This window comes from Anopheles marshallii, chromosome X (genome assembly GCF_943734725.1).
Source record: "Anopheles marshallii chromosome X, idAnoMarsDA_429_01, whole genome shotgun sequence".
NCBI lineage: Eukaryota > Metazoa > Arthropoda > Insecta > Diptera > Culicidae > Anopheles > Anopheles marshallii.
Window position 1 is genome coordinate 1,773,915 of NC_071325.1, and position 24,602 is coordinate 1,798,516.

At 48.7% G+C, this 24,602-nt stretch overlaps 1 protein-coding gene across 1 annotated transcript in view; it reads left to right on the plus strand.

Moving 5' to 3' along the window:
- Positions 1–590: 590 nt before the first annotated feature.
- The window catches only part of LOC128714188 (serine/threonine-protein kinase tousled-like 1), a 31,738-nt gene continuing 7,726 nt past the window's right edge, over positions 591–24,602 (plus strand). The window contains exon 1 of the mRNA XM_053809067.1: positions 591–809. Coding sequence (XP_053665042.1) covers positions 591–809 — 219 coding nt within the window. The remainder of the gene's footprint in view (positions 810–24,602) is intronic.

The following is a 24,602-nucleotide window of genomic DNA, read 5'->3' on the forward strand; positions in this document are numbered from 1 at the left end:
CGGTGATACGGAGCGAATCAGCAAGCAAAAAAGAAATTGGGAGGGTGTTGAGCGGTGGCGCATCTTCATACGGCCGAGGGGAGAGAAAAGGGTGGGTTGTATAGTTTAGGCGAAGCGCGAGAAAGGCATTAAGGCAGAGAATGCGTAGCGGGAAGCCACGGCGACATTCGCAACACCGTTTAGTCTGTTTGCAATTGCGGTGAGTGAGTGGTGTTTTGCAACCAAAAAAAAAAAACCCCCCAAAACCGACCGTTGGGTACCGACTAGCGCGTCGTCAACCTGCCGTTTATTTGAGCTCCCGTTTTCACCCCACCCCCCCTCCCCCCCTACCCGTCCTGATCAACTATCAAACACCAGCAGCTGTAACCTCGGCGTGAGCGAAACCAACAGTGTGTATGTAGTGAACAATATCGATGGTGTGTGACCCGCACGTGAAGCGACAGCGAATGCCGAGAGCACAGCGGCCTAACGCCTGCAGTAGTGTGTGCACGGTAGTGTAGTGGTGCTGTTCCGAATGTGGTAGACGTTGCTGCAGTTCTGGCAGGCGCGAAGCGGGGGCCACCGATCAATTTGTTACCCAGCCTGCTTCAATGAAGAACAAGCAGCAACAGCAACCGGCACCAAAGAAGCAGAAGAAGCAGCAGCAGCAGCAAGCGCAGCGGCAGGAACAACCGGAGCAGCAGCAGCAGCAGCAGCAGCAGCAACAGCGACAGCGTACATCACCGACACGCTACTATCAGCAACAATATCAAGAACCGCAGCAAAAGCGAAACCTGGACGATATCATGCTGAGCTCGTACTACATCTACGTGAGTAGCAAGCGCCATTACGCCTAAACAGCGCTGTACGCGTGTGTTGAAGCGAAGCGAAGGTGACGAATCTGCTCTCAGTGCCTTCCATCATCTGGGGACCCGCCTCTTCCCCCCTTTCCCCCACCGTTGTCTGTTACGCTTGTTCCACCGCAAATGCTCCAACAAAAACGCCGTCCAGCGGTGTAGTGCGGTGTGTCGGGGATCTCGAGGTTTAGAGTATATTGGTCGACTACACACACCGCGTCTTCTTCGAGGGGTTTTGTGGTGTTTTTGTTTCTGCTTTGATCCTCTGCTTTGACGCTAACGATGGGTTGGATGGATGGTGGATAGGAATAGAGGGGTATTTTTTTTTTCTTAAAAATCGAGCCCCATCGGGAATGGGACGATTGATAGATGGATGAAGTGTGGGGTGGAGAGGGAGGGAGGAGGGATGACGCACACGGTGTGGTGTTGGGGGTGACGATAAGAATAGATTTGTGCGGCTGAAACAACAGATCTGTGTTAACAACAACCCATACACTCACCTCCTCCCCCCCCCCCCCCCCTCCCCGACCCCTCTCTCTCTGCTGCATACGAGAAGAAGGCAGAAGAGACCGGTGGACACACAACACACCAACAAGATGATGTCGATCGGTATTTTTGCGAGGAATGTAGAAATCACTTGTGTACCGCCCTTGTATTACTGTTGTGTGTGTGTGTGTTCCTGTGGTGTTTAAGTGGAAGGACGGGGGGGAGAGGGGAGGGGGAAGCAGAAGAGCACAGGTCAGTTGGCGGAAAGGGAGAGGACTAGGAGCCGACGATTGCTGCGGCGGCAAAATCATTCATATACTCCGTTTCGAATCAGCTTCACCTACCCCACCACCCCACCCCACCCAACCCCTCCCAGGCAGCTGAACACAGAACGCTGCGGAAACTAAGGGTTGAAAGGGTGGAGGGGGTGGAGAGTGCCAACACCCCACCCCCTCCCCCTCCCCCCCTTCCCCAGAGAGATGGAGGCTGGGTTGTTGCGGAGTGGAAATAAATCAAATAGGCGAGGGTGAACGGACCGAACGATGGCGAACGCGGGCGAACGTGATTATCTCTTTCGCTGCTACGTCTCGTTTTTTTTTTGCTGTTGCTGCGGCCTGCATTTGATGTGGCTCGCAACCCGTGCACCGCCCCTTCTCCTTCACCGGAGCATTTCGTCTCGGGGGAAGGGGGTTTGTTGGTGTTGAGATGGTGTGGCTGGAATATTCCACTCCCCAACTGCTGCTAGCCGGTGACAGCGAGCGCGGATGGATGCCGGTCGGTCCCGCACAGTGTATCGAGCCTGGCCGTTGTCAGGTAGGAAGCCGTCTTTTTTGTGTGTGGCTGCGGATCGTCTACCTGCTCCCCCGCGGGTCCGGTCCCATGAGCCTTCTGGAGATAGTTCCGCTGTCTCTCTGCACTGTTCTGGGTTGTTCTGAACGTGTGTGTGTGTGTGTGGTTTTGTGGCGCTTTGGGAAGATTGGAAGCTGAGAGTGTTGCACCCACTCAACGTTCCTGGAGCGTGCCTAAGCATATCTGCTCCGGCTGCCATCTTTCTGCTGGAGGTATTATTGAACCCGATGCCTCCCGAGACCAAGATGTCGATCCAAAAATCCACCGTACCCCACAAAAAAAACCATGACCTGCTGCTTATCTGCTTACCCAGGTGTAAAACAATGAAGTCTTCCTACACTGTGCAGTCCAAAAATAGCACCACGAGAGTGGAGTAGGCAGTGACACCTATACGCCATTCGCCTGCTGCGCCCGCGTTGAATCATATCGCTTGGTTCGGTTGTTGCTTTGCGTACAACACCATCGCAACACCCGGACCCGCCCGTATGCATCTTGCTCTTCGCAGCGTCTTCCACCGGTCAGAAATGGCATATTGGTCTCTGACGTCATCCTGCATGTAGGCGAGTCCGTGGCGTGGGCACTGGGCACGATATTCAATTAGATGCCGTTTGGCCGATGGTGAAAACAAACAGGGCACCGAGGGTATCAACTGCGCCTGGGACGGTCAAGCAGCAAACCGAGCGCGACGTCAGCACACAGCCGGCCATTGTGAAGTCGTAGGGAAGTTTGGAAGTAACATTACCCGGTAGAATGTAGCGGAGGAGGGCGCACATTCTCGCACGCCACTAATGAGTGCCATCTTGCCTCAAAATGGCGAACCACACATTCCGTTATCAAATGGCGAGTTCTCTCCAGTTTTCTAGTCTTCCAGGGGGTTGCTCTTGCCTCTTTTTAGTTGGAGACAAGAACTCCGAGCTCCGAGCAATAGCTCCCAAGATATAACAACTTTCCAGTATGTCTTTTTTCGTCTCCAAGGTATTGGACATCTTCGCGAATTCGAGTTGGATGTGAAACATTCTATGGTTTTCCTGTAGTTGCCCCAATTCTTCACATCCGAGGTAACTCGGACGACGGGTGCGTGACTTCGGGAGGTCGGTAGGCATCTGCCTGGTGGTAGCTCTAAATTCCGCGTAGGCGAAACCCGGCAGACTCCGGGTTTTTTTTTCGTGCACTTACGTCTGTATTTGTAGGGCTTTCGAATCGCGCAAAGCTGAACCTCTGCTACGCCTCTCAAAGAACCAGCCGATGGTTCGGCCCGGCATTGTCCGCCCCGGTGGTGGTCATCCGGGCGATTGTAAGGTTTTTGCGTGGCACACAGGGGGTGGCGTTAGACTTCGGGGCTTTTAATAACTGCACCTTGCAACACCGAAGCACACCAGTGCGCATGATTGTGCCTGTGTGTGTGCGTTTGCGAAGGTGTGTAGCGTGTGTGCGAGTGTGTGCGCAGCACATTGCCTTTCTCTGCACCGCTCGCGCTGTTAGATCTTCGTCTAGTCGAGCCGGAGAGGCCTAGTTTGCTCCAGACAAAATGGGCTGCTCGAATGGGTTCCGGTGCCGTGCCGAAGCTTGAAACACAGACCACGCACACATACACGAACCGATCGCACGCACATAGGCACAGTGGGGGGGGGGAGGAGGTTCGCGACTAGATCGAACCCCACTCCTATATTCTCCCTTCACACGCCGCTGTATCGCGCTTGGGGACCGAGCCCTAATCATATATGCACTCGGAAATCGTGGGTCTACGTCCGTTTCCATGCTTTGCTTTTTCACATTCTTTCGAGCCCACCGCCTCCCCCCCCCCCCCCCCCCACCGCACACTTCTCCATCTCTATCCCCCTTGCCGTTGCGCATCCCCATCGGTTTTTCGTACATATTTCAACGACGTGTCCCAAACTCCCTGCTTCGCATCTCTCCACCCACCGCCGTGTGTCTTCCTGCCCCCCTATGTGAGGCTGTTCGTAGTAGCAGCCAGAGTTCAGCGTGGTTCGCACTGGGCCCGCTGGAAAGATGTGCCGTGGAAGCGTTTTTGAAGGAACGGAATGGAAGCGAGATTTTGTGGATCATCCGAACCGGGTATCTCCCCGTTTCTCACGACCCTTCTCTTCCGGGGGGGTAAGGGGGGTTTCACATCAGCGCCTCCCTTCCTCCCTCTTTCGGTACATTGGGTGGACGGGCATTGGCATGAGATTGGTGAGCAGAAGCCCTTCTGCATGTGCTGCTATCTTCTACTGTATCTCTCACTGTCTCTCTTTCTCTCTTTCACACACACACACGTATATTTACGCACACAAGCACATCAACTCTTTCGCTCGTGTTATTATAAAGTGTGGTTATCTGTTCCTGCCCTGTACCGGCGACCCTCCTCTGCAGCTTCGCTTCGCAGCGCTGGCGCTACCAAAGCTTTTGCATAAGTCGTTTCTTTTTTTTTTTGGGGGGCTTTGTGTTGCTATTTCGGACGCGTTACATTTTGCAAAACACGGTTTACTCTCCGTACAAATCGGAGAACCCCGCTAAGGCTGATGGTCGTAAGCAACAGAGCGTCCTGCGAGCCGTTGAAAGGACAGGAAAAGGTTTTGTTTGGGTAGGTGGGAGGATGCTAGAAGACGGGAGGGGGTGTGGGGGGGGGGGGGGGGTAGGAGGTGGGAGAAGCGGCACAAAACCAATATACGATAAAGCTGGGAAAGAGAAATGCCTTTCGTCCTCGTTATAATATACCGTGCGTTGGTGACGGTGTAGTCGTCAGAGCCTGCAGAGGGCGCCCCATACACACACACACACCTATCAAGAGAGGGAACCTATGAACAGTGTCACGGTTGCTATTTTTCTTCACCGATGGTAATGGAATGGTTACACGGCGATGGAAAACCGTAATGCAAAAAAAAGGTGAACCCATCAAGGCGAGGTTCCTCCTCCATGTGCCCTGGGCCTACATCCACCCTGGGCCGTACATCCCGGGTGAGAGAGAGAGAGAGAGAGAGAACGAGCGAGCGAGGTCACCCCGGCAAATTAAATCCACCGGGCACCGGGTGTGTTTTCTTTTTATTCTTCTCACAAATTTCTGAATGCGTTTGCTGCTGCTGACTACTGCTCCACTCTAGGCCTCGCCCGTCTTGTGCGTTGTGCTGCTCTCTTTCGCACCCGGTGAGCCGTGATCGCACCATTCCAACCCCTAGCCGCGGTGTGATACGTTTAGTGCCAAAAAAAAAAACCGGGGGAAAGACTTTAAAGACGGGGGTGGCGAAGAGGAGAGGGATTTAGAATGGTGCGGTGGGCTTAGATGAGGGAGATGAAAATCTACCATCCAGCCACTCTGCTACAACCCTGCCCCCACCCCCCATCTACAATGGCTGCGTGTGTGTGTGTGTAAAAAGGTTTGAATTAATTATTGTCGAGCTGATTCGCAGCAACTTCTCCGTTGAAGTGCGCACACACGGTATCCAACTGCAATGAGGATGAGGGGGAAGGGAGTGGTAGGGAGGAGACAGGAGATGTGGAGGTGTTGGGGGAAAGCGATGAATGTAATGAGACTCCAAGCGGACGGTGGGTTCCAATTGCGCCACCGACCGGCTCTGCCCTTTTACCGCAGCTGCCACCCGAAGCTGGATGGAAACGAGACCCTATTAGCAGACCCTTTTGCGCGCTGCGATGGGAGCGTTGGAAATTTGACAATCGCTTTTACCGGTGTGCCGGCTAGTGGTTGGTACGGTGGCGGATGCAACGAGCTGAATCCGAGCAGCTGCGATGAGTGTGTGATGGTTGAAGTTGTAACGCGGCGTGGATAGAGACAGACGAAGAAACACGCATTCCAATGTAATTGAAGATCCGGTGTGTGTGTGTGTGAGATCTATGCAATATGAAAACCGGAAAGCAATACAGCAGAGCAGAAGAAAAAACCGACAAAAATTCGAATAGAAAGCAGAACACACAATAGCAGCAACAACAAAAAAAAACCAACCGAAGGTGATAATACACCTTCATCGACGTGCGCTAAGGGTTTTGTTTTTCGGTTTGCCTTATTAACGCCTATCCTCCGCAGTGCAAATCGGTGCTTTAAATGTAAAGTTATTCCGCCAGATGGCGTTCCGATTTGTTGTCCATGGCAGACCGGCAGTGTGATCCAGATCTGTCAATTGTAGATACTGACAGTATATGCAGTCCCCGCGAAGCACACTTGGTATCTGGCTGTTACGAGTTGTAAACGGCATTTCCATTATGTTATTTCATTCGCTTGAAAGTTGAGCAGAACTGTCAAATTAAAACAATCTCGTATATGTGGTGCCGTGTAGGCACACGTAGACTACCTTTGGGGTCCTCCAGAGTTCCCGTCAGATGACGCTATTCGTTGTTGTTTCGTTAAAATATCCACAATAATTGTTTAAATTTCAAAGCCCGCGTATCTTCGAATCCTCCTTGTATATCAGATGCCTTGAATCTTGTAGACTAACCAGTAGTATCCTCCAGATTTCCCGTCAGATGACGCTATTCGTTGTTGTTTCGTTAAAATATCCACAATAATTGTCCAAATTTCAAAGCCCGCGTATCTTCGAATCCTCACCGTATATCAGATGCCTTGAATCTTGTAGACTAACCAGTAGTATCCTCCAGATTTCCCGTCAGATGACGCTATTCGTTGTTGTTTCGTTAAAATATCCACAATAATCGTCCAAATTTCCAAGTCCGCGTATCTTCGAATCCTCCTCGTATATCAGATGCCTTGAATCTTGTAGACTAACCAGGAGTATCCTCCAGATTTCCCGTCAGATGACGCTATTTGTTGTTGTTTCGTTAAAATATCCACAATAATTGTCCAAATTTCAAAGCCCGCGTATCTTCGAATCCTCCTCGTATACTAGATGCCTTGAATCTTGTAGACTTCCAATAGTATCATTCAGATTTCCCATCAGATGACGCTATTCGTTGTTGTTTCGTTAAAATGTCCACAATAATTGTCCAAAATTCCAAGTCAGCGTATCTTCGAATCCTCACCGTATATCAGATGCCTTGAATCTTATAGACTACCAGTAGTATCCTCCAGATTTCCCGTCAGATGACGCTATTCGTTGTTGTTTCGTTAAAATGTCCACAATAATTGTCCAAATTTCAAAGCCCGCGAGTTCTCGAGTCCTCGTATATCAGGTGCCGTACATCTTGGAGATTTCTTGTTGCTGTTTCTTCAATAAGACATCCAATGTGTCATTTCATTCCAGAACACATCCCGCAAGATGGCGCTGTAGTTTGACGTGTGCAGTGCCCACATTGCAGACATCAGCAATAGGCTGGTTTGAAAGCAATACACGGCATTCGCAACGTCTTGCCGGGGTTTTAATAAAGGAAATAGGGAATGGAAATCGATTCCAAACATACTCTCACCTTTAACAGCATTTTACACATCTCTCTCTCTCTCTCGCAATTCGCAATGTTCTTTCGCCTCTCTCAAGCTCGCTCCGTCGGGTGTTCCTTGCCTTCCCGTCGTCTTATCACAGCGCACTGTTTTTGCGTACACCTGTATAGGCGCACACCGTAGCGTTGCCGACCTGTCCTTGAATGATCAGCGGTGCGTCTTCAATTTCAACTTTCCCCTTTGCAAGCTTCCCCGCGTCTGAAATATCCAGTTTGGTTTTTTTTTCTCTTCTTTCCGTACCTTCTCCGATCCGTATGTGTGTGTGCGTATAATACATCCTTGCCCCCTTGCAACCCCCCCTCCTCTTCGCCAGCGGTACAGCGGCAGCCAAAACAAAAAGTGTCCATCAAATAAGAAGGTGAAAACTCGCATAAATCAACCCCAACGTAGCAGTGGGGTCCGACGAAAGCAAGCCTGCCGGTGACTGGTTTCTTTGGATTTACGTAAATGGTTCCGTGTGTGTGTGTGTGTTGCGGGGACTCTCGCGTGCGCGCACGTGTTTGTGTGTGTGTGGGTTGGTGCACCAGAAAGAGGGAGCTTTGTATGGGGTGCGTATGGTGCATACATCCCTCTTGCTTCCCCCCCCCCCTCTTCCCCCCCTATCCGATGCTTATACTTGGGGTTATTAATTTGCCGCCCTCCACCCCTCCCCCCTGCCGCAAAGAAGAAGGAAATCCTCCTACCATGTGCTGTTTTTTTTTTCCCTGGCCGGAGGTGAGGAGGGAGCATTCACGAAGAACCGCGCACACATGACCTTACGAAAACTTCCCGAGATAAGACCGAAGGGCCTGTTCAAAATTGAAATCACGCTTCCCGGGCGGCGCCACACAGCGCGCACACACGCGCGCGCCACGGCCGTTTTCGGCGGCATGTTGTGCGAGAAGCCGAAACATTTCGGACCGTCGAATTTGAAGGTTGGGATTGAGGTTGTTTTTGTTGTTGTTTTATGTTTGCCGTTGCTTTTTTTTTTTTTTGGTTGTTGGCTTTGACGCTGTGTGTGATGTGTTGTTTTCCGGTGCGATTTCTTCTCGCTTCCCCTCGCACCACGTTCGCCTCCCCGTACCTCACTTGCTTCCGCGTGTGCCGTGTGCTTTTTCGCTTACCAAACGGTCGCATCTTTGCTATAGTTGCTATAGCGAGCTTATCGGTTCGGTTCGGTGGACGGAATGGATCACGTGGATAGTACCAAGGCAAGCGAGGGAGCACGGACGGGGGCCGGTCGGAAGGGAGAGGGGAAGGGTAAGCGCACACACAGTGGTCGATGGTGGCGACGGCCATTTTGTGTGTGTCGGTCGCGCTCGGTTGTGCCATTAGTTTGCCATTTTGCTACCGCCGCGCGTCACTACAAACCACTCACCGGAGACCCACCTCCACCCTCTCGCTCCCTTCGTTTTGTGTGTGTGTGTCGGGGGGGGGAAGCGTGTTAAAGCTGTGTCGATATCGGGCACTAGGAGAGAAAAAAAAAACAGTCGAGCAAGAGTGGAAGAAATAAGGGAAACCGCGAGAGGAAAAGGGTTTTTTGGATGATTAGATGGGATCGGGGGAGGGGAGGGGGGGGGGGGGGGGGTAAGCAGTGGTGGTGGTGGGGAAGGGTGGGTAGAAATGGAACAGAAAATGACGCGCGCGTGTACACAAACTTCAAGCGAATGTTAATATTTATAGGTACGTGCCCGAGCGCATACTATCTAGCTTCTTCGCTTCCCGCCCCATACCGCCCAGAAACAAAAAAAAAAACGGCAAACGTTGCTTTTGTATCCGAGTGAAACCTACGCCCTCTCCCGAAACCCGGGACGACGGCCAGTTCGGGCCCCGGTTTATCGCGTCCGAAAAGGGTCTCCGTTACCAAGCCATGTATAACCCACCACCACCCCGAGCGCTGCCTTAACCTACCCCCTCCAAAATCACCCCTTTTTCCCCCCAACGGGTCGGGAAGATGAAGGGGGAGGGGGGGAAGGGAAAGGGTGTGATTGCGGTGTTTCACCCCAAAAGCGAAAGAGGAGCACCGTTTGCTGGGGACCGTCTTCCCAAAAACCCTTGTCGGGTCGCACTGCGTTCAAGAGCAGCAGAAAATGAAGAGCGGGAAGTGGGAAGTGTGGCGTGAAGAGCGGAGAAGTGGAAAAGGAGGTCTATCGGTCTGCTTCGGAACGCAAATAAATAAATTCTCCACCATGGTGGTATCCCACCCAGTGCTTCATGGAAAAATCTTCATGGTGGCATGGGAAAAGAGAGGAATGAAACGCAAGAAAGGAATGGAGGGGGTGATTAAAGAGGAAGACACACACACACACTGGGCGTACTTTGTGCGATGCTAACCGATGACAACCACAGCTCAATCGGGCTCATGTTGCGTGTGAATACTTGCGCTAGGGCCAATCGATCCGCAACGGTTTGTGTGTAGGTATTTGATTTAATGCAACAGATCTTGGACGGAGAATGGATGGAAGGGTGGCGAGAAGGAGGTGGTCGGTGTGTGGAGCGAGATACACTGGTCACTTTTTGGTTTTGCAAAGTTGGAAGAAAACAGTAACCCCTGTAACGTCAATATTGCTAAGGGTTGATTAAGAGTCTATTAGGCATTGTGGGTTATCAAATCAGTTGAAGTGTGTTGAAGTCAAAGTTTCGAATGTCAATTTTATGTATCCTCGAACACCCAAGAAACATTCAAGGTTCAAGGTTCAACAAACATAAAAAAATCATGAATCCTCAAAAAGATTCATCTCAAAACATTTTGATGTCCGCATGGATTCCTGTATCCTCAAAGATTCCAGGAACTTCATAGACTCATAAAAACTCAAGACGAACCCATGTGACTCATGAAAGAGTTATGAATCCATAAAAGATTCATCAATCCTCAAAAAGATTCAATGATTCATCTCTAAACATTTTGATTTCCGCATGCATTCCTGTATCCTCAAAGATTCCAGGAACTTCATACACCCATGAATACTGAAAGAGTTATGAATCCATAAAAGATTCATAAATCCTCAAAAAGATTCAAAGATTCATCCTCAAACTCAAAGATTCAATCAAAGATTCCAGGAACTTCATAGACTCGTGAATACTGAAAGAGTTATGAATTCATAAAAGATTCATGAATCCTCAAAGATTCATGAATCCTCTATGATTCATAAACCCTGAATTAACCCTTATTCATGCATCGTTATAGATTCAAGCGTTATAAGATTCATGGATCCTCATGGATTCATAAATCTTGATGGATTTATAAATCCATATAAAATTATGAATCTTCAAAGATCTCCAGAGATTCATTAATACTCATAGGTTTTTGAATATTTTGAGTGTTACCTCCTGATTTGAATGGTTTCTTATCAAAGAACCATATGAATGGCTGTTCTCAAAAGATTCACTAAGCATAACACAAGTAAATATCCATCCGATATTCAAAAGATTAGAGAATTTTATTTTTGGGAGACTTTCTTCCGTAGAGAAACATACATTGGGCTCTAAACAAAGAGAGGGTGTCAGCTGAACATTACCTTGGAGCAACTTTCCACACTCGTCCTGCCATAGAAAGGACCCGTTTTCGCCTCATTTTTGCGACTGAAAAATCGATAACAGTAAACAAAAAACCAATGCTGAAACGAAGAAAAGCAGTGGGAAAAGCGCTAGGGTGGATTGGCTGCAATAAATAGTTTTCATTTGTGTATGCGCTCATACTCGCCACACCGCAAATTATCCATTCCCGTAAGGTACGAATTGAAGTGCCGAAGCCAAAACCAAAGCAAAACAGAAAACAAACGCACACACACACAAAACCACGGCAGAAAAAGGAAGAAGCAGTGTATGAGGGTCACCGAAATCACACCGGTTTGGATATTTTTTTTTACTCGCCCGCGTAGAAGATGGGTAGATGGGCAGGTAAAACCAACAAAGAAAAAAAACAGAGTAAAGAACAGAGATTTAAAAGCCCAAAAGCAATCTGGACAGCAACAACAGCAACAGCATGGTCGCGCACTGTGAAACATAAACCCACATCGACACAAACGGCGGCGCTGGTGTGCCCGCTGAAAAACGGACACGCCAAAACCAAAGAATGAGAAAACCTTCTCTCACCCGCGTCTTACTCTCCCCCTCGCCAATAGGGGTTTGTGGGGGTAGGCGGCGGGGTGCTAGGCGGAAATGAGGGGAGGGCGGTGTGGGTTTAGTCGAGTTTGGAGTGTTTTTTGTTGTTGCTGCTGTTGCGCTGTATGGCAGTGGCGAGTTGAAATGGAATTACCTTCTTTTTAGCCTCTTCTCCTCTTATTACCGCTATCGTAGGTCTGGGAAGCGAAGGTAGCGAATTGCATATTTTCAGAGCAATCCGCTTCAGCAACGTTTTTTTGTGTGTGCCTCTTTTCCTTCTTTCTGTCACTTCTGTTCTGTTTCGAAGCGTTTTTTTGTTGTTGTTGTTTCCTGCCCCAACCACACCGCTGCTTCTGTTTGCTCATCCCCCTTTGGGGGTGGGGGGGGGGGTATTTGTTCGTTGCCGGTGTCGGTTTCATTATTGCCTGCATTTAGGCGTACTTTGCCCACACGTAGCGTGAGGACAGGAAAAGGATCCGCCTTTGCAATGCCCAGCGTTAAAGGAACGGGAGGATGGCGAACGTGGGCACACAATAAAAACGAAAACTCAGGAATGTGCTGTGGAAGTAACAGCATAGCTGTTCATGCTATATTATGATTATATGCTCAATGATTATATGCTCGCTTCGTTCGTTGTGTAAGTGCAAACGGAAAGGAAAAATATGTTGTTTTCTTTTATTATTCTATGTTACGCTTGTGTCTTGTGGGAGACAGAGAGTGGTCAATGTTTGTATGACTCCCGATGAAAGAGACAATAAAAGAGAGAACGAGAGCGAGCGAGTGTAGTCCTGCTAAACATTAAATCGATGCAATGCAAAGTGGCCAACGAGCGACACACACGTGTTTCCTTTCGGGTTGTCGGGAAATTGTCGTGTCGTGTAGTGAGATATGTTTGGGTGTGTGTGTGTGTGTGTCTGGTAGGCTTTATGCTTCGTTTATGCTACCGCATTATGAGCCTTTTCTTCCTTTTTTTTCAAAAAGCAATAAAACCGTGCCTCGGGACACATTTTCTTTTTGCCCATCTCCGCATACCGTCGCATTTTCTCTCTCTCTCTCTGTCTCCCGCCCTTTTACCTCTTTCCCATTCGGTAGCCCGGGTTCGGCCACTTTAAGCGGTGGGTTATGTTGCACCCCAACACCATCTTTAAATATGGTGCACATCTGTGACGCACCTGAAGCATCTTTTCACAGTTTAAAGAAGGTTTCGATCTGCTCGTAGGAGAGAATGCAACCCGAGCAAGGACTTCGTAAAAGGAGACGCGGCACGGAGAGATCTGCGGCTGTTGAGCAGCAAGGCGACACGGATAGCGAAATGTATCGTTGATGATAATAAGGGTGAAAATTAAGGGTTGAAGGGGCAAGAAGGAAAACTGGAGGAATTTTCCTCGTACAACACGGAGGGGTTTGTATGTGTCTGTTAAGAGTCTTTCCGTTCATTCTTCCCTCTTCCTTTTCTTCTTCTTTCGCTCTCTCTCTCTCACTCTCTCATTCTCTCTCGCACTGAAGAATTTATCGAAAACATCCCTTAAAAACGCATAAAAGGAAATGAACTGTTAAACGCTTGTCGTTTTCTCCTCGCGCAAAGGTTCTGATTGCAAAACAGATGTATATAATGCAAGTACGAGAGAAACATAACCTATAAACCTCGCTCTGTGTTCTCTCCTATTTCTCTCTCTCTCTATCTCTCTCTCTCTCAACGCTTCCTTTATGAAACCGACTTATTCTCAGGCACAAACAATACAAACAAGGTGATTCTTTGAATAAAAATTAGAGCAACTACCACCGTGTCTGCATTTGCCCTGTGTGCAGGAAGGATTCAGCCCGCTTGTTCAATGTGTGTGCGTGCGTATGCTGGCATGTGCTAGTACTAGTGTGTTGGTAAACGCGAACGATCGAGTTGGAGAGAAGGAAAAGGTCGAGGAAATTATCGGGAAACCGGTCATGGTTTCCCCTCCCCCCTCCCTCCCCGGCATCACCATCCTTCTTAGAAGTGGCACTACAGGAAACAGGATATACATGTGCTCCTCCTTCCTGTCCCCCCCGGGGGTGTTGCGTCCCGCCGGAAGCGCAAAAGGAAGCACAAACATGTGGTTTGTCGGTGTGTTGGTATCGTTGGTCGGAATTTTTTGTTTTATCTCGAGATGTCGTGCATTTCATTTTCCCGTTTTGCCTGCGGTGTGTCCTTGATGTCCTTTTGTCGTATATTCACACACACACACACACAAATTCACAACCTTAATTTTGTGCGTATAAGATTTTGTTGTTGTTAGAAAAGTCCTTTTTTTTGGGATCCTTTGCCTTCCGATCTGCCCATTTGCTAAGTAACTAACTGCGTTTTAAGCCTCATTCTGGTGGTGTAGGTTTTTCTTTCTTGTCAAAAGTCTGAGCAATTCATACATAATCACACCCGCATCACCTCACCATCCCCCACCCCACATGCAAGAGGGGTGTGATGGGTGAACTACACTTTATCTGGGAAAATCTCATCGTTCGCTCAGTGTCTCAGTTTCCAGCCGACAGGCAGAGACTATCGGGGGGGGGGGTTTTTTTGTTGTTTTTATTGGGTAAAAGTTCGCAAAACCACTCACCAATACGCTCTCGTTCGCATCATCTAAGGTATAGGTACCACTTTTTGGGCAATGTTTATTTTTTCTTTTGGGCGAATGTCTGGAATGATGATGCGTTTTGGGGTGGGGTGGGGTGGGGGGAGCAGAAATAGACGCCCTCCCGATAACTTCGTGCTCCGTTTCACGCAGTGTGTCGCTGCGCCATTCCGCCGCGTAAGGATAGGAGCAAAAGGGGCCATGTGGTCTAGGGACAATAGACCAACGGAACCGTGCATTAACTTCCCTCTCGAGGGGAATAAAGCGAATGTTGAATGCGTAAAAGGTGTCCCTTGCTTTCGCACGTATGTGTTCCCAGTGCGGTACTGCGTACTGCGCGTTAGTTTCCTCCAAGGATTTTCACGCACAGGGATGTCCATGTTCTTGCACGGGACAGATGGTCAACCGTTACGTTATGTAACAGTTCCAGCAGGATAGGTGTCCTTCTAATGGCAGGCATTTGTTTTTTTTTTTTTGTAAGCGGTCGCTATATTGAACCTAGCTGTCATCGTGTCAACGTACTCATTTGACAGCTAACTAACAGCTGTCAGTTTAAAGTAGCGGCTTGATACTACTTCAAACCCTAAGATGATCAATTTAAAATTAATCCTGTTGTTTAAAACTGGAAATAGAAAAAAACACCTTACTAACTATTTAAACATGACAGCTGTCATTAAATTGTCAATTGTGTGTTTTTGTTTTCTTTATCGCTGTCATGGCGCATTTCGCCCGATGAAGAAGCGATATCTCCTCTCGCCTGTCTGAATTCTTAGATGTCGTTAGAAATCAAACGATATGAGTAAACGCACACCACACCACAGGGCCGCAGAGTGCCGTACATACATTGCAGCTACTTAGGTCGTGAACCTAATGGCGCTGGTTTCATAATTGCGAAGATGTAGCACGGTTTTGTTGGGGGTGAATGCGAAAATGAAGGTGCGAGAAGGGGGGGTTGTGGTGCGGGTGTGTTTGACACACATAAAACGTCACCGTGGCTAGTGGTGGCCGGTGCCGGAGTGTGTTGGTGCAGGAGGGAGACGGAGAAGGTTTCGTTGTTTGTCGTCAGCTTGACATGCATAGCGACTCTTCCCTTATAAACCCAACCCGATAAAGAGAGCAGTGGTGCGAGTGGTGACATGGTTTGTTGGTGGAGGGTGGGAGGGTGATAGGGAGGGGGCTAGCTACTGATTGTTATGTTTTTCACCATTTGCGGTAGCGATAACAACATGGCATAATCGCTGTGTGTATGTGTTTGTTTTTTTTTCTTTATTGAAGACCTCTTCATAAGAGGAGGATGATGGATGGGGGTGGGGGGCGGGGGGGGGGGGGAGACATTTTTCGTGTGGTACCCAAATGGACGGGATGGTGTCGATGGGGTCGTACGTGGGCTTTTTCGTTCAAGTGTGGTGTGCCGAAGCAAATATTGTGTGTAGGAAAATGAATAAAAAAAAAAGAAAGAAAGAGAAAGAGAGGAAAAAAAACGCAAAAAAAAACCCTCATTGCACAAACACACACTTGCGCAGTTAAGAAAACAAAACCAAACCGAGGTCTCGTCCTTCTCATTTCTCCCTCGGTGCGCGCGTTCGGTTGTGTGTTTGCTGCTTTCGCTCGGTAATCATTTCACCCACCTGCACACCAGAGGGGGAGGGGGGGGGGGGTCTCTGTACAGGAGCACCCACCGGCCGCATCAAGTATCCGGCTGCGTTGGGTGAAGGAAAAGGCGCACAGGAGCGAAGAATGAAATTTAAACAAAGCGAGCAACATTTTGCACACTGTTGAAGATTTGCATTGTCCGAACTTTCGCTTTCCGTCTCATTCGCTTTGTTCTTTTTCCCCCCCCCCCCCCTCAGCTTGCTGTGTTGAATTGCACTCAAATGCTCTCGCGGTTCATTAACCAACAAACCGCCATGTTGGAATTGGCAAATCAAAGAAGCAGTGCCTGCAAATTCCAAACGTCAAATCAATCCATGCACGGGATGGAAATAAAGACCGGGGGTGTAGGAATTGAAACGAACAACCCCCGGCCGTTCGAACGCCGTTTCAGGCCTTGTGCACACAGAAATGAATCATCTCCACTGCCTGGCAAAATGGCAGTTATCATGTTTCTTGTTTTAAGTCATATTATCACATTCTTTAGTCATGTGTTGCCTCGTTGCGTTGATGCAGCAAAAAAAAAACCGGCCTTTAGTTTCGACTAGAGTTTTGTTTCCTTACCAAATATGGCCATCGGTGTCTTCCTTTTTTTTCTCCTGTGCCCATCTGTCACGTCTGTGTTTTGCCTGTTTCTGCCGTTTTCTTACCGTTAGCACGTATTTCTTGTCGATTTTTTTGTGATTTCTTACATGTTCTGCTTCGCTTTCGTTTTCTTATTTCGTCCGCATCTGCCTTTCCACTTCGTTTATCTCTTTGCGCTGTTTGCTGGTTTGTGTATATATGTTGTGTATGTGTGTGTGTACACTCGTTACGCATTTAATCATTTGACGTGACCGCGGACACTCTAAGCAAGTCGAGCCGACCCCCGATGCTTGCCGATGTGTTGGTGAGTCAGCGCGCGTGCGCGCGCTCGCTCGCTCACTCACTCACTCGCACACGCCATTCAACAAATCAACTCCTGCCTCAGTGTTGTTCCCTACTCCCTTATAGGGTACTCAGCCAACCGCTTAAGCACGGCGGGTAGGGCGCAAAGGTTTTTGTTTTATTATTATTTCCGCACATCGATTATCGATGCTGATGAAAGATCATTCGGTTTTGTTCCTCCTGGTGGCGTGTGTTTGTGGGCAAGTGGAGGAATGCAAGGCGCCATTATGATTGAAACAAATTATCCACCAATAACTGATAAGGCGAGTTGCTACGCGTTTATTTTAATCTACCCACTGGGGGGTAGATGGAGGGTGAGGGATATGGTTAAGACATTGAAGTTTCGAGTACTGCCGGGTTTTTATAGCAGACAGAGGATGACCGCTTTTGCTAATGTCTCAGCTAATATCACGCCTCTTCACGTGACACATAGCAATCATGGTGAGTTGAGGGCGACAGTCGTTCACGCATTTACGGAAATCGACACAAGGGGTTTAAACAAATATAATCAACTCCCAGCCTTCTTCCAGAACCCCTTTTTTACTGCTCTGCAATAATGGATGAACCTCAGTAGCTGCCCAGACCACAACTGTTGGGTAAATCTGTGCCAGATTCATGAGTCTGAATGTATCTTTGTAACAAATCCTCAAACAACCAAAGACATTCTGAACGCGTTGTTGTCTCTTGCGCTATTCTAGAAACCAATGCCAGCATCATCTAGCAAGCTAGCCACACAGGGCGGAACAAGCAGAAAAATGAACGTCTACACCCCCACCGTACCGTGCGACGGTCCAAACGTCACTGACTGCCACGGGGGCACTAGAGTGGAGCGCAAGCCAACACAATGCAAACCGGAGCAACCGTGGGTGTCTCTGTTGCTTAGGGAACTCATCGGTCAGCTCTTCGAGGTGCTGTGCCGGTGCGTATTTACGCTACCTTTATGGTTTGTTTTGATCTAACTAGCTATTGCTCACTCGCTCTGTCGCTCGCAACACAGCCAAACGCAGTCGGAATAAAACGCCTCTCATACAAATACAATCGCGCGTGGTGGATAAGGACTGGAACGATATTGGGGAGGCTGCTTGTGCTGTGTTGCTGTTGCGGCGAACATGACCTTAAATGAAATGTGCGCTCGGTGTGTATGTGTGTTGTATTTTTCTTGTACACAAAATGCACACTAATAGACGCCGTGTAGGGCCACGAATAATAATGACCATTAGCTTACGGGGTTGGTGTGCCTCGTTTTATTTTATTTTTTATTTTTTGCTCTCTTCTTTCTCGATCGAAGATGGTGGCGACACGACCCCACCGGGGTATTTATATCACCGACGATTTCATTACAAACCGGTACGGGTTTGCGTCGGTACACTACGAGTTGAACTATCGTTTGCAGCATATTTGTTTTGCGAAGAAAAAAAAAAAAACAATACTTACAAGGGCCGCTGAAATGAGATTGATTTTGATTGCAAGGGATAAATCACCCGACCCGATGACTCTTCGCCCAGGTACGTCACTTGTGGACGACTTGTAATGGAAGAACTTACGGCTACTGAAAGCGGTGAAACAGTTGCGATCTGTAACTCCATAGACAAACATCACCACATTGCAATCGCTAGTCAGACGAGCGTAGGCAGTACCGATGCCTTAATTTGATAAAGGTGTGTGAGATACCTCAGACACCGACCGGATAGCGTCCGATGTTTGCAAGTGACGCAAATTGTCAGCCATTATCGTGCCGTAATTATGCTAATATTTGTACTACAGCTGTATTTGTGCGGGCACACTACGCGGCGGTTTCGTCCCATTTGCATTGTACTGCATATTCCCAATAGAAAACCCTCCTCCGTACCTTCAACATTCAACCCGATCGCGGTTAGTTTTCTTCCGTCCGGTGTGTTAGTGTGCTCTGCGTGTGTGTGTGTGTGCGTGGGCTTTATTTTCGCAGTGTCTTTTTCTTTATTGCGATTAAACTTCCGCGTGAGTGCTTCAGCTTTTTTTTTTTGGACTGCGAACTCCGCGTCCGCTCGGTCGGTAGAACTGGTTCTATATATACAGTAGGCACCTTCATGCCGGGTGCAGGGTACAGTGGCGCCCTCTCACGCCGTGACTCGCTTAGCGCAGTTATCGCTGCATATGACACATGATACGTTATGCGCCGTCTGGTAGGAACAGCCAGAAATCGTCGCACCAGTCATCTTCGGCGAGCTGCGCCGTAAGGGGCCGGGTGGTTGTGTGGCAGCGAGGCCCGCTGTATGTGTGCCCGCGGTATTCCGAACGCATACTCAACCCTGCGTCGTCTGGCGGGTGTTGCGGTATGTGAGTGTCCGCGTTTGGGCTGATGCGAAACGTCGCCTGGGCTCTCACGCCTTATATCACGACCCGAACTCTGCGAGCTATATACGTTCGGTACGAAGATGCGGTATCGGGCAAAATTAAGACAAAGCCTCTCCACGCTCATTTGCATCGGGCCGGCAACACACTATGCAGCTGGCAGTGTAGCCCCGACACACCGTCCGCCCAATCGGATACGCATCGGTCTCGCACCAACACAGCCGTATCATCCGCGCACGGTGAGACTGTTTAATGCTTCCTCCTGACCGTCTACGCAGGGGCGGCCGTGTGTTGCTCAGCCACAAGGCACCTCGAAACCATTTTTCTTGGGTGTTCCCTAAAATCAGCCATCCGCTGTGCGTTGGTTTGCTTGTCTGTCGGGTTGAGATTTGTCAGGATGTGGTGTGTTTGAGCATTTCTGATCAAGCTAATGATAAGGTTCCATAAATTAATTGCCCAGTTTAGCTGCTGGATCGGTGGTTTCCACAGCTGCGCTACATCCAATATTTGTTTCCGAGCTTGTCCAACACGCCCGCCGGGGGTGCACCGAATAGAGGGAGAGAGCAAAAAGAAGCCACACACCGATAGGGGTTGTAGTTGCAATCAGTGGAGCAAATATGGTTGTGCAGCTACTAGCACCACACTCCATCGCATTTACAATTCATACGACGACACCGTAGGCAACAATGTGTGCGTTTGCTTTCCGCTGGCGGTACGGCGTTGATTCGAATTGCTTAGCTCGATTTTGGTTCGTGTGGAATTTGGAAAGTCATGCCCACATGAACTCTAGGTTACGGTGGCTCAAGAAATGATAAAGATTGTAAGGGAGAACCAAAGGCAAATGGTGGGTTGAATATTGAGACTGCTCGATTAGGGCATTGAAGGGTATTGGGTAATATTGGGGGCTTGGGAAATCTCTTAAAGTCCTTTGGCCAAGAGCGAGATTACTGTGAACTCTGTTTCACTCTCTCCACTGGAGAAGACTCCGTAGACTTCAATTCTACGACGACTATTTTCCAGAAAGTATGACTCAACGAACCACAGAAAAGAGTCACCTATGTGAATCTTTTATGGAGAGTCATCCAAACCAAGAGTTGACTCTCGAACGATTCGTAAATCCTCAGAGCAGTGGTGGATCTGTTGGCAACTGACGTGGGCGGAAGGGGATCTATCTTTGAAGGTCATCAGTCTTGGGAAATCTTTGAGGATTAGTGAATCTTTGAAATAGACATTCAGATTCATTCATTCCGTTCGAAGATTGATTCAGATTCATCAATCTGATTCTCTTAGATTTGAGATTCACCCAACACCAGATAGTACTGATGTTGTTGTTCTTGCTGACGACCGAACACACATTCACTGATGTTGAATGTGGAAGAGAACCACAGCTTTTAAGACTGTCTCGTATTGTGCTTGAATGAATCTTTAGTGAGGAGTCATTCAAATCAGGAATCTTCTCTCAAAAGATTCATGGAACCTTCAAGAGCAGTGGCTGATAATGCCCCCCGTGGAAGTCTGGAAGATTCCCCATCTTTGACATAGAGATTGGGATTCCTTCGCCCTGTTCAAAGATTCATTCAGATTCATGAATCAGACTCACTCAACAATAGAATATTCCTTTGCTATAAGTTTAGACATACATTTGATCTTCTATCAACATATAATATCTGTATGTCTGTAACAGATTCATCGTCTTTTCATCCTAAGTCGAGGTATTCGACCTTTACAACCATCATGTCCGACGTACCTTACCGAATGGTTTCGATGTTGTGATTACCGATCAGAGATTCTGGTAATTCTGACGCACGCAGTTTGATAACATCAAATCTCGCACGATGAAGAGTCTCAAAATCTGTTTCGCAAGTCGCGTACAAACACATCGGATCGATTGTCTGAGAGCTTTTGATCGAATGGGTAAGGTGGAAGGAAAGGATCGCGTGGATACGGTAGGCGTGGGGTGATAGGGCGAGAAAGAGACAGAGAGTGCGCCCGATGCAAGTAGGCAAGATATGCCTTAACCGTTACCAAACAGCGCCCCCCGGTATGTGAGCGGTATGTGCGTACCTCCCGGAGGGGGAGGAAAGTGGTGGTTTGCCGGGGCACTCACGCGGCCCCAAAAACCGACTGTCGTACGCCTCTTTCGATGGGAAAAATACGCGAAAATACGAAGGCAACACAAAAAAAAAACACGCGTGCTGTGTTAGCAACATTCTCTCACCCATCCGGTGCCCACCCTCGGTGTGGTGCGGGTCGCGAGTTTTCCTCTATCTGCACACGCAAAACCACTCATACATACAACTACAACCGGATTCATCGACTCGCCGTGGCGGTGGGAAAGGGTGGATAGAGACGGGGAGAGAGACAGAGAGAGAGAGTGAGAGCGAGGGTGTGGGAGCTAGGTTTTGTGGGTGAGCTTGAGGGGGGGATGGTTGTGTGGCAGGGCAGGGCATCAAGCGGTGGTAAAAGATTGGACAACTTTCCAGCCTATATATATATTGGGTGGTGGTGGTGTCTTTTCCTGCTCGCACGCGTTCGTTCACGCCGGGTGGTAAATGTAGGCGAAATGGGACGTCAATTGATCCGTACCCGTGTGCATGTGGGTCTCTGTGTGTGTGTGTGTGTGTAGTGATTTTGAACTCCCGCAACTCAAGTGACCAGCATGATTTCCGTTGCTCACGCTGCTCTGTTCGATGCGTTCTGGCCGGGCAGGCAACGACCATCCCCAGTCACTGCGCTGTTGGAGACGGCACCGGAGTCGACTCGTTCCGCATAGACAGGAGTTAGTCTTTTTTCACACCTGTCATTTTCGTGCGGAATGGAGCCCGGTTGAAGAGTTCTGCTGTCCAAATTTTCGTCGAATAAATTCCAGCATTTGTTGTTTGTAGTTCCGGGACTTGGGAGCTCTGGAATTCGCAGAGATATACAGACGTATTGCGGGATTTCCTCAACTACATCTAAATTATAAGCCCAGATAGTGGGTGGACTAAATTTACATCCTCATCAAATGCTATTCTTGTGTGGGAATTATGCTTTGCTCCACTGCGTGTGGAGTTTCCTAAACAAAAATCCTTGGAATTCTACTCTATTTGTGGAGGAGCGCACCCTATGTCCGGTAGGTGATATTTTCAGCTCACCCTGTATTTTCGTGACTAGGTTAAAGCTTCCTGGAACAAAGATGGACAACGTCACGATCGATCGGAAAGAGCGGGGAAGGAAGGTAGAAAGCCGTACAACAGTAACATTTTGCTCAGCTGGAACATTCATACGTAATGTCCGCAGGATACTCTGGGGCCTGTCAGTTCCCGTACAAACATTGACTATACACGACATGAAGTCGTGGAAAGATAGCTTCAACGAGCCAAGAAACTGCATTCCACTCTCCACAATTCTCTCTTACCACCCTCCCACCCCCCTCCTCCCTCCCTCCAACACATTCGCATACTACCTTCTTCCCGTTTAGGACACTGTATCAGTATTACGTCTTGCCTGCCAACACACTTGTACAAGAGTGACACACCGAACGTGGCAATCTCCTCCCCCCCCCCCCCCCCCCCTCCCTATGCCACGTTGTCGCGTTTAGAACATAGCTTTAGCTTCTCCCCAGGCCCCCGTGGCAAGGCGGTGAAAAGTGCCACCCCTCGTCGCACCTTCCCGTCCCAAAAAAAAAAATCGCCATTGCGCGCGGCGTATAACGGTTCGGCGCTGTGTGTGCGCTCTAGTGATGCGGCAACCATCATGCACATCTGCATTGCCCATCCCACCCGAGCATGTTTATATCGGCTAAGCGATTGGCCGCCCGAAAAAAAAAAAACCGATCGCATTTGGATGGGCAAGATTGGTTGTGCCGCGGTGAAGGCAGAAGCGGGTATCCTACGAAAGAGTAATGAACGTGCACATCGCATCGTGCCTGACCACTCCGTTATTGCACCGCTTCTCACCCCCCCCTCCGACCCTTTCGCGGGACGGAATGGTGTGGTTTTTTTATTTTATTTGGTAGCACCCAGGACGCGGTGTGGGGCCGGTGGCGGCCACAAATCGACCGAAAAGAAAGCGTATGGCCGCTCTGCCGCCATTACCCGCTCGCCGTACCATCATCAGCCATCTTGCCAATGTGTGTGTTGTTTGCCGCCGTCAGCCATATTGTTTCCGATTGTTGCCCGACGATGACGGGCCTGTGTTGTGTACGTTCCGATTCGATAGGTTATTTTTTCCTTCTTTTCTTCTCAAAATACTCCATTTGAAATAGTTTTTTGTTGGGTGGGTGGTTGGGCAAGAAAGTAGGGGCACGGAGGGTGGGGAGGGATAGAATTGTTTATTCCTATTGCTTCACTTGCAAACGCATATCTGCATTAGACAGTTCTATTATTCCTTCCCCTACAAAGCAAAACAAACCAATATGGTGAGCTGTACGGTGTGTGTGTGTGCGTGTCCTTCACACATGTGTGCAATTTTATTGTGTTTTAATCTGCCCAGTGAGTGTGGAGCGAGCCGCCGAATGTAATAATATTTATTTATTTATGTTTTTGCTTGCTTCCAATTCATCTCTCACGGTTTTCTCACGCGGATTGGTGACGATGTGTAACGATCCGGCGCTGGCAGGGTTTAGGTCTGCTGTTGGTTAGCGCGGGTAAGGCGAGAGGGAGAAGGGATCTGGTCTGTCAAGAGCATGGAGATTTCAATTGCGCAAGAAGCAGGAACCGGCCGTGAAAAAGAGAATGAGTGTGAGAGAAAAAGAGGGAGAGTGTAAGACCAAACTAAAAAACATGGGAAAGCGTGACGGAGGGAAGCACGGGGGAGCGTATGTATGCCGACGTGTTTCAGCTGCTACGGGTGCGTGTGCGCTTCCGCTCCGATATTCTCCGATTTTGAGCGCTACTCAACCGCTTTGAAAGGGGAAAATTATAGTACGCGAATCAAGCACGCACACACCGACACTCAACCACATTCATCGGTGCAGTTGGGTATCAAAGATGTGTGTGTGTGTTGATGTGTTTCTTTGATTTAAGTATTCGATAGAAAAATATACTTAGGCACACTGATACGTACGTTTGTTTGACAGTTGAAGTGTCCAATTGAATGTTAATGCTCAATAGTTGACTCCATTTGCTAATATGAAAAATAGTGGAGAGAAGGTTTGACAACCCTGTGGTTTGCTTCGTGAACAAGCGCCACTGACCAGACCAGACGGTCAATGACGAACTTATGGCTATGTGCGCGCTGGTGCGGACGACGTATGTCATACGCCTGCGTCTGGTTCTCTCTCTCTCTCTCTCTCGGATATTCCATCCAATCTCCCGCTCACGTTCGTGTTCTACTGCTTATGGGCACCGTAAGCAAAACAAAGACAGGGTAGAGAATTAAAAATCGGTACCGGGTGAGAGCGAGAGGATCGCTGTTTAGCTCTGTGTTGTGCGGTTCTGTGTGTGTGTTTGT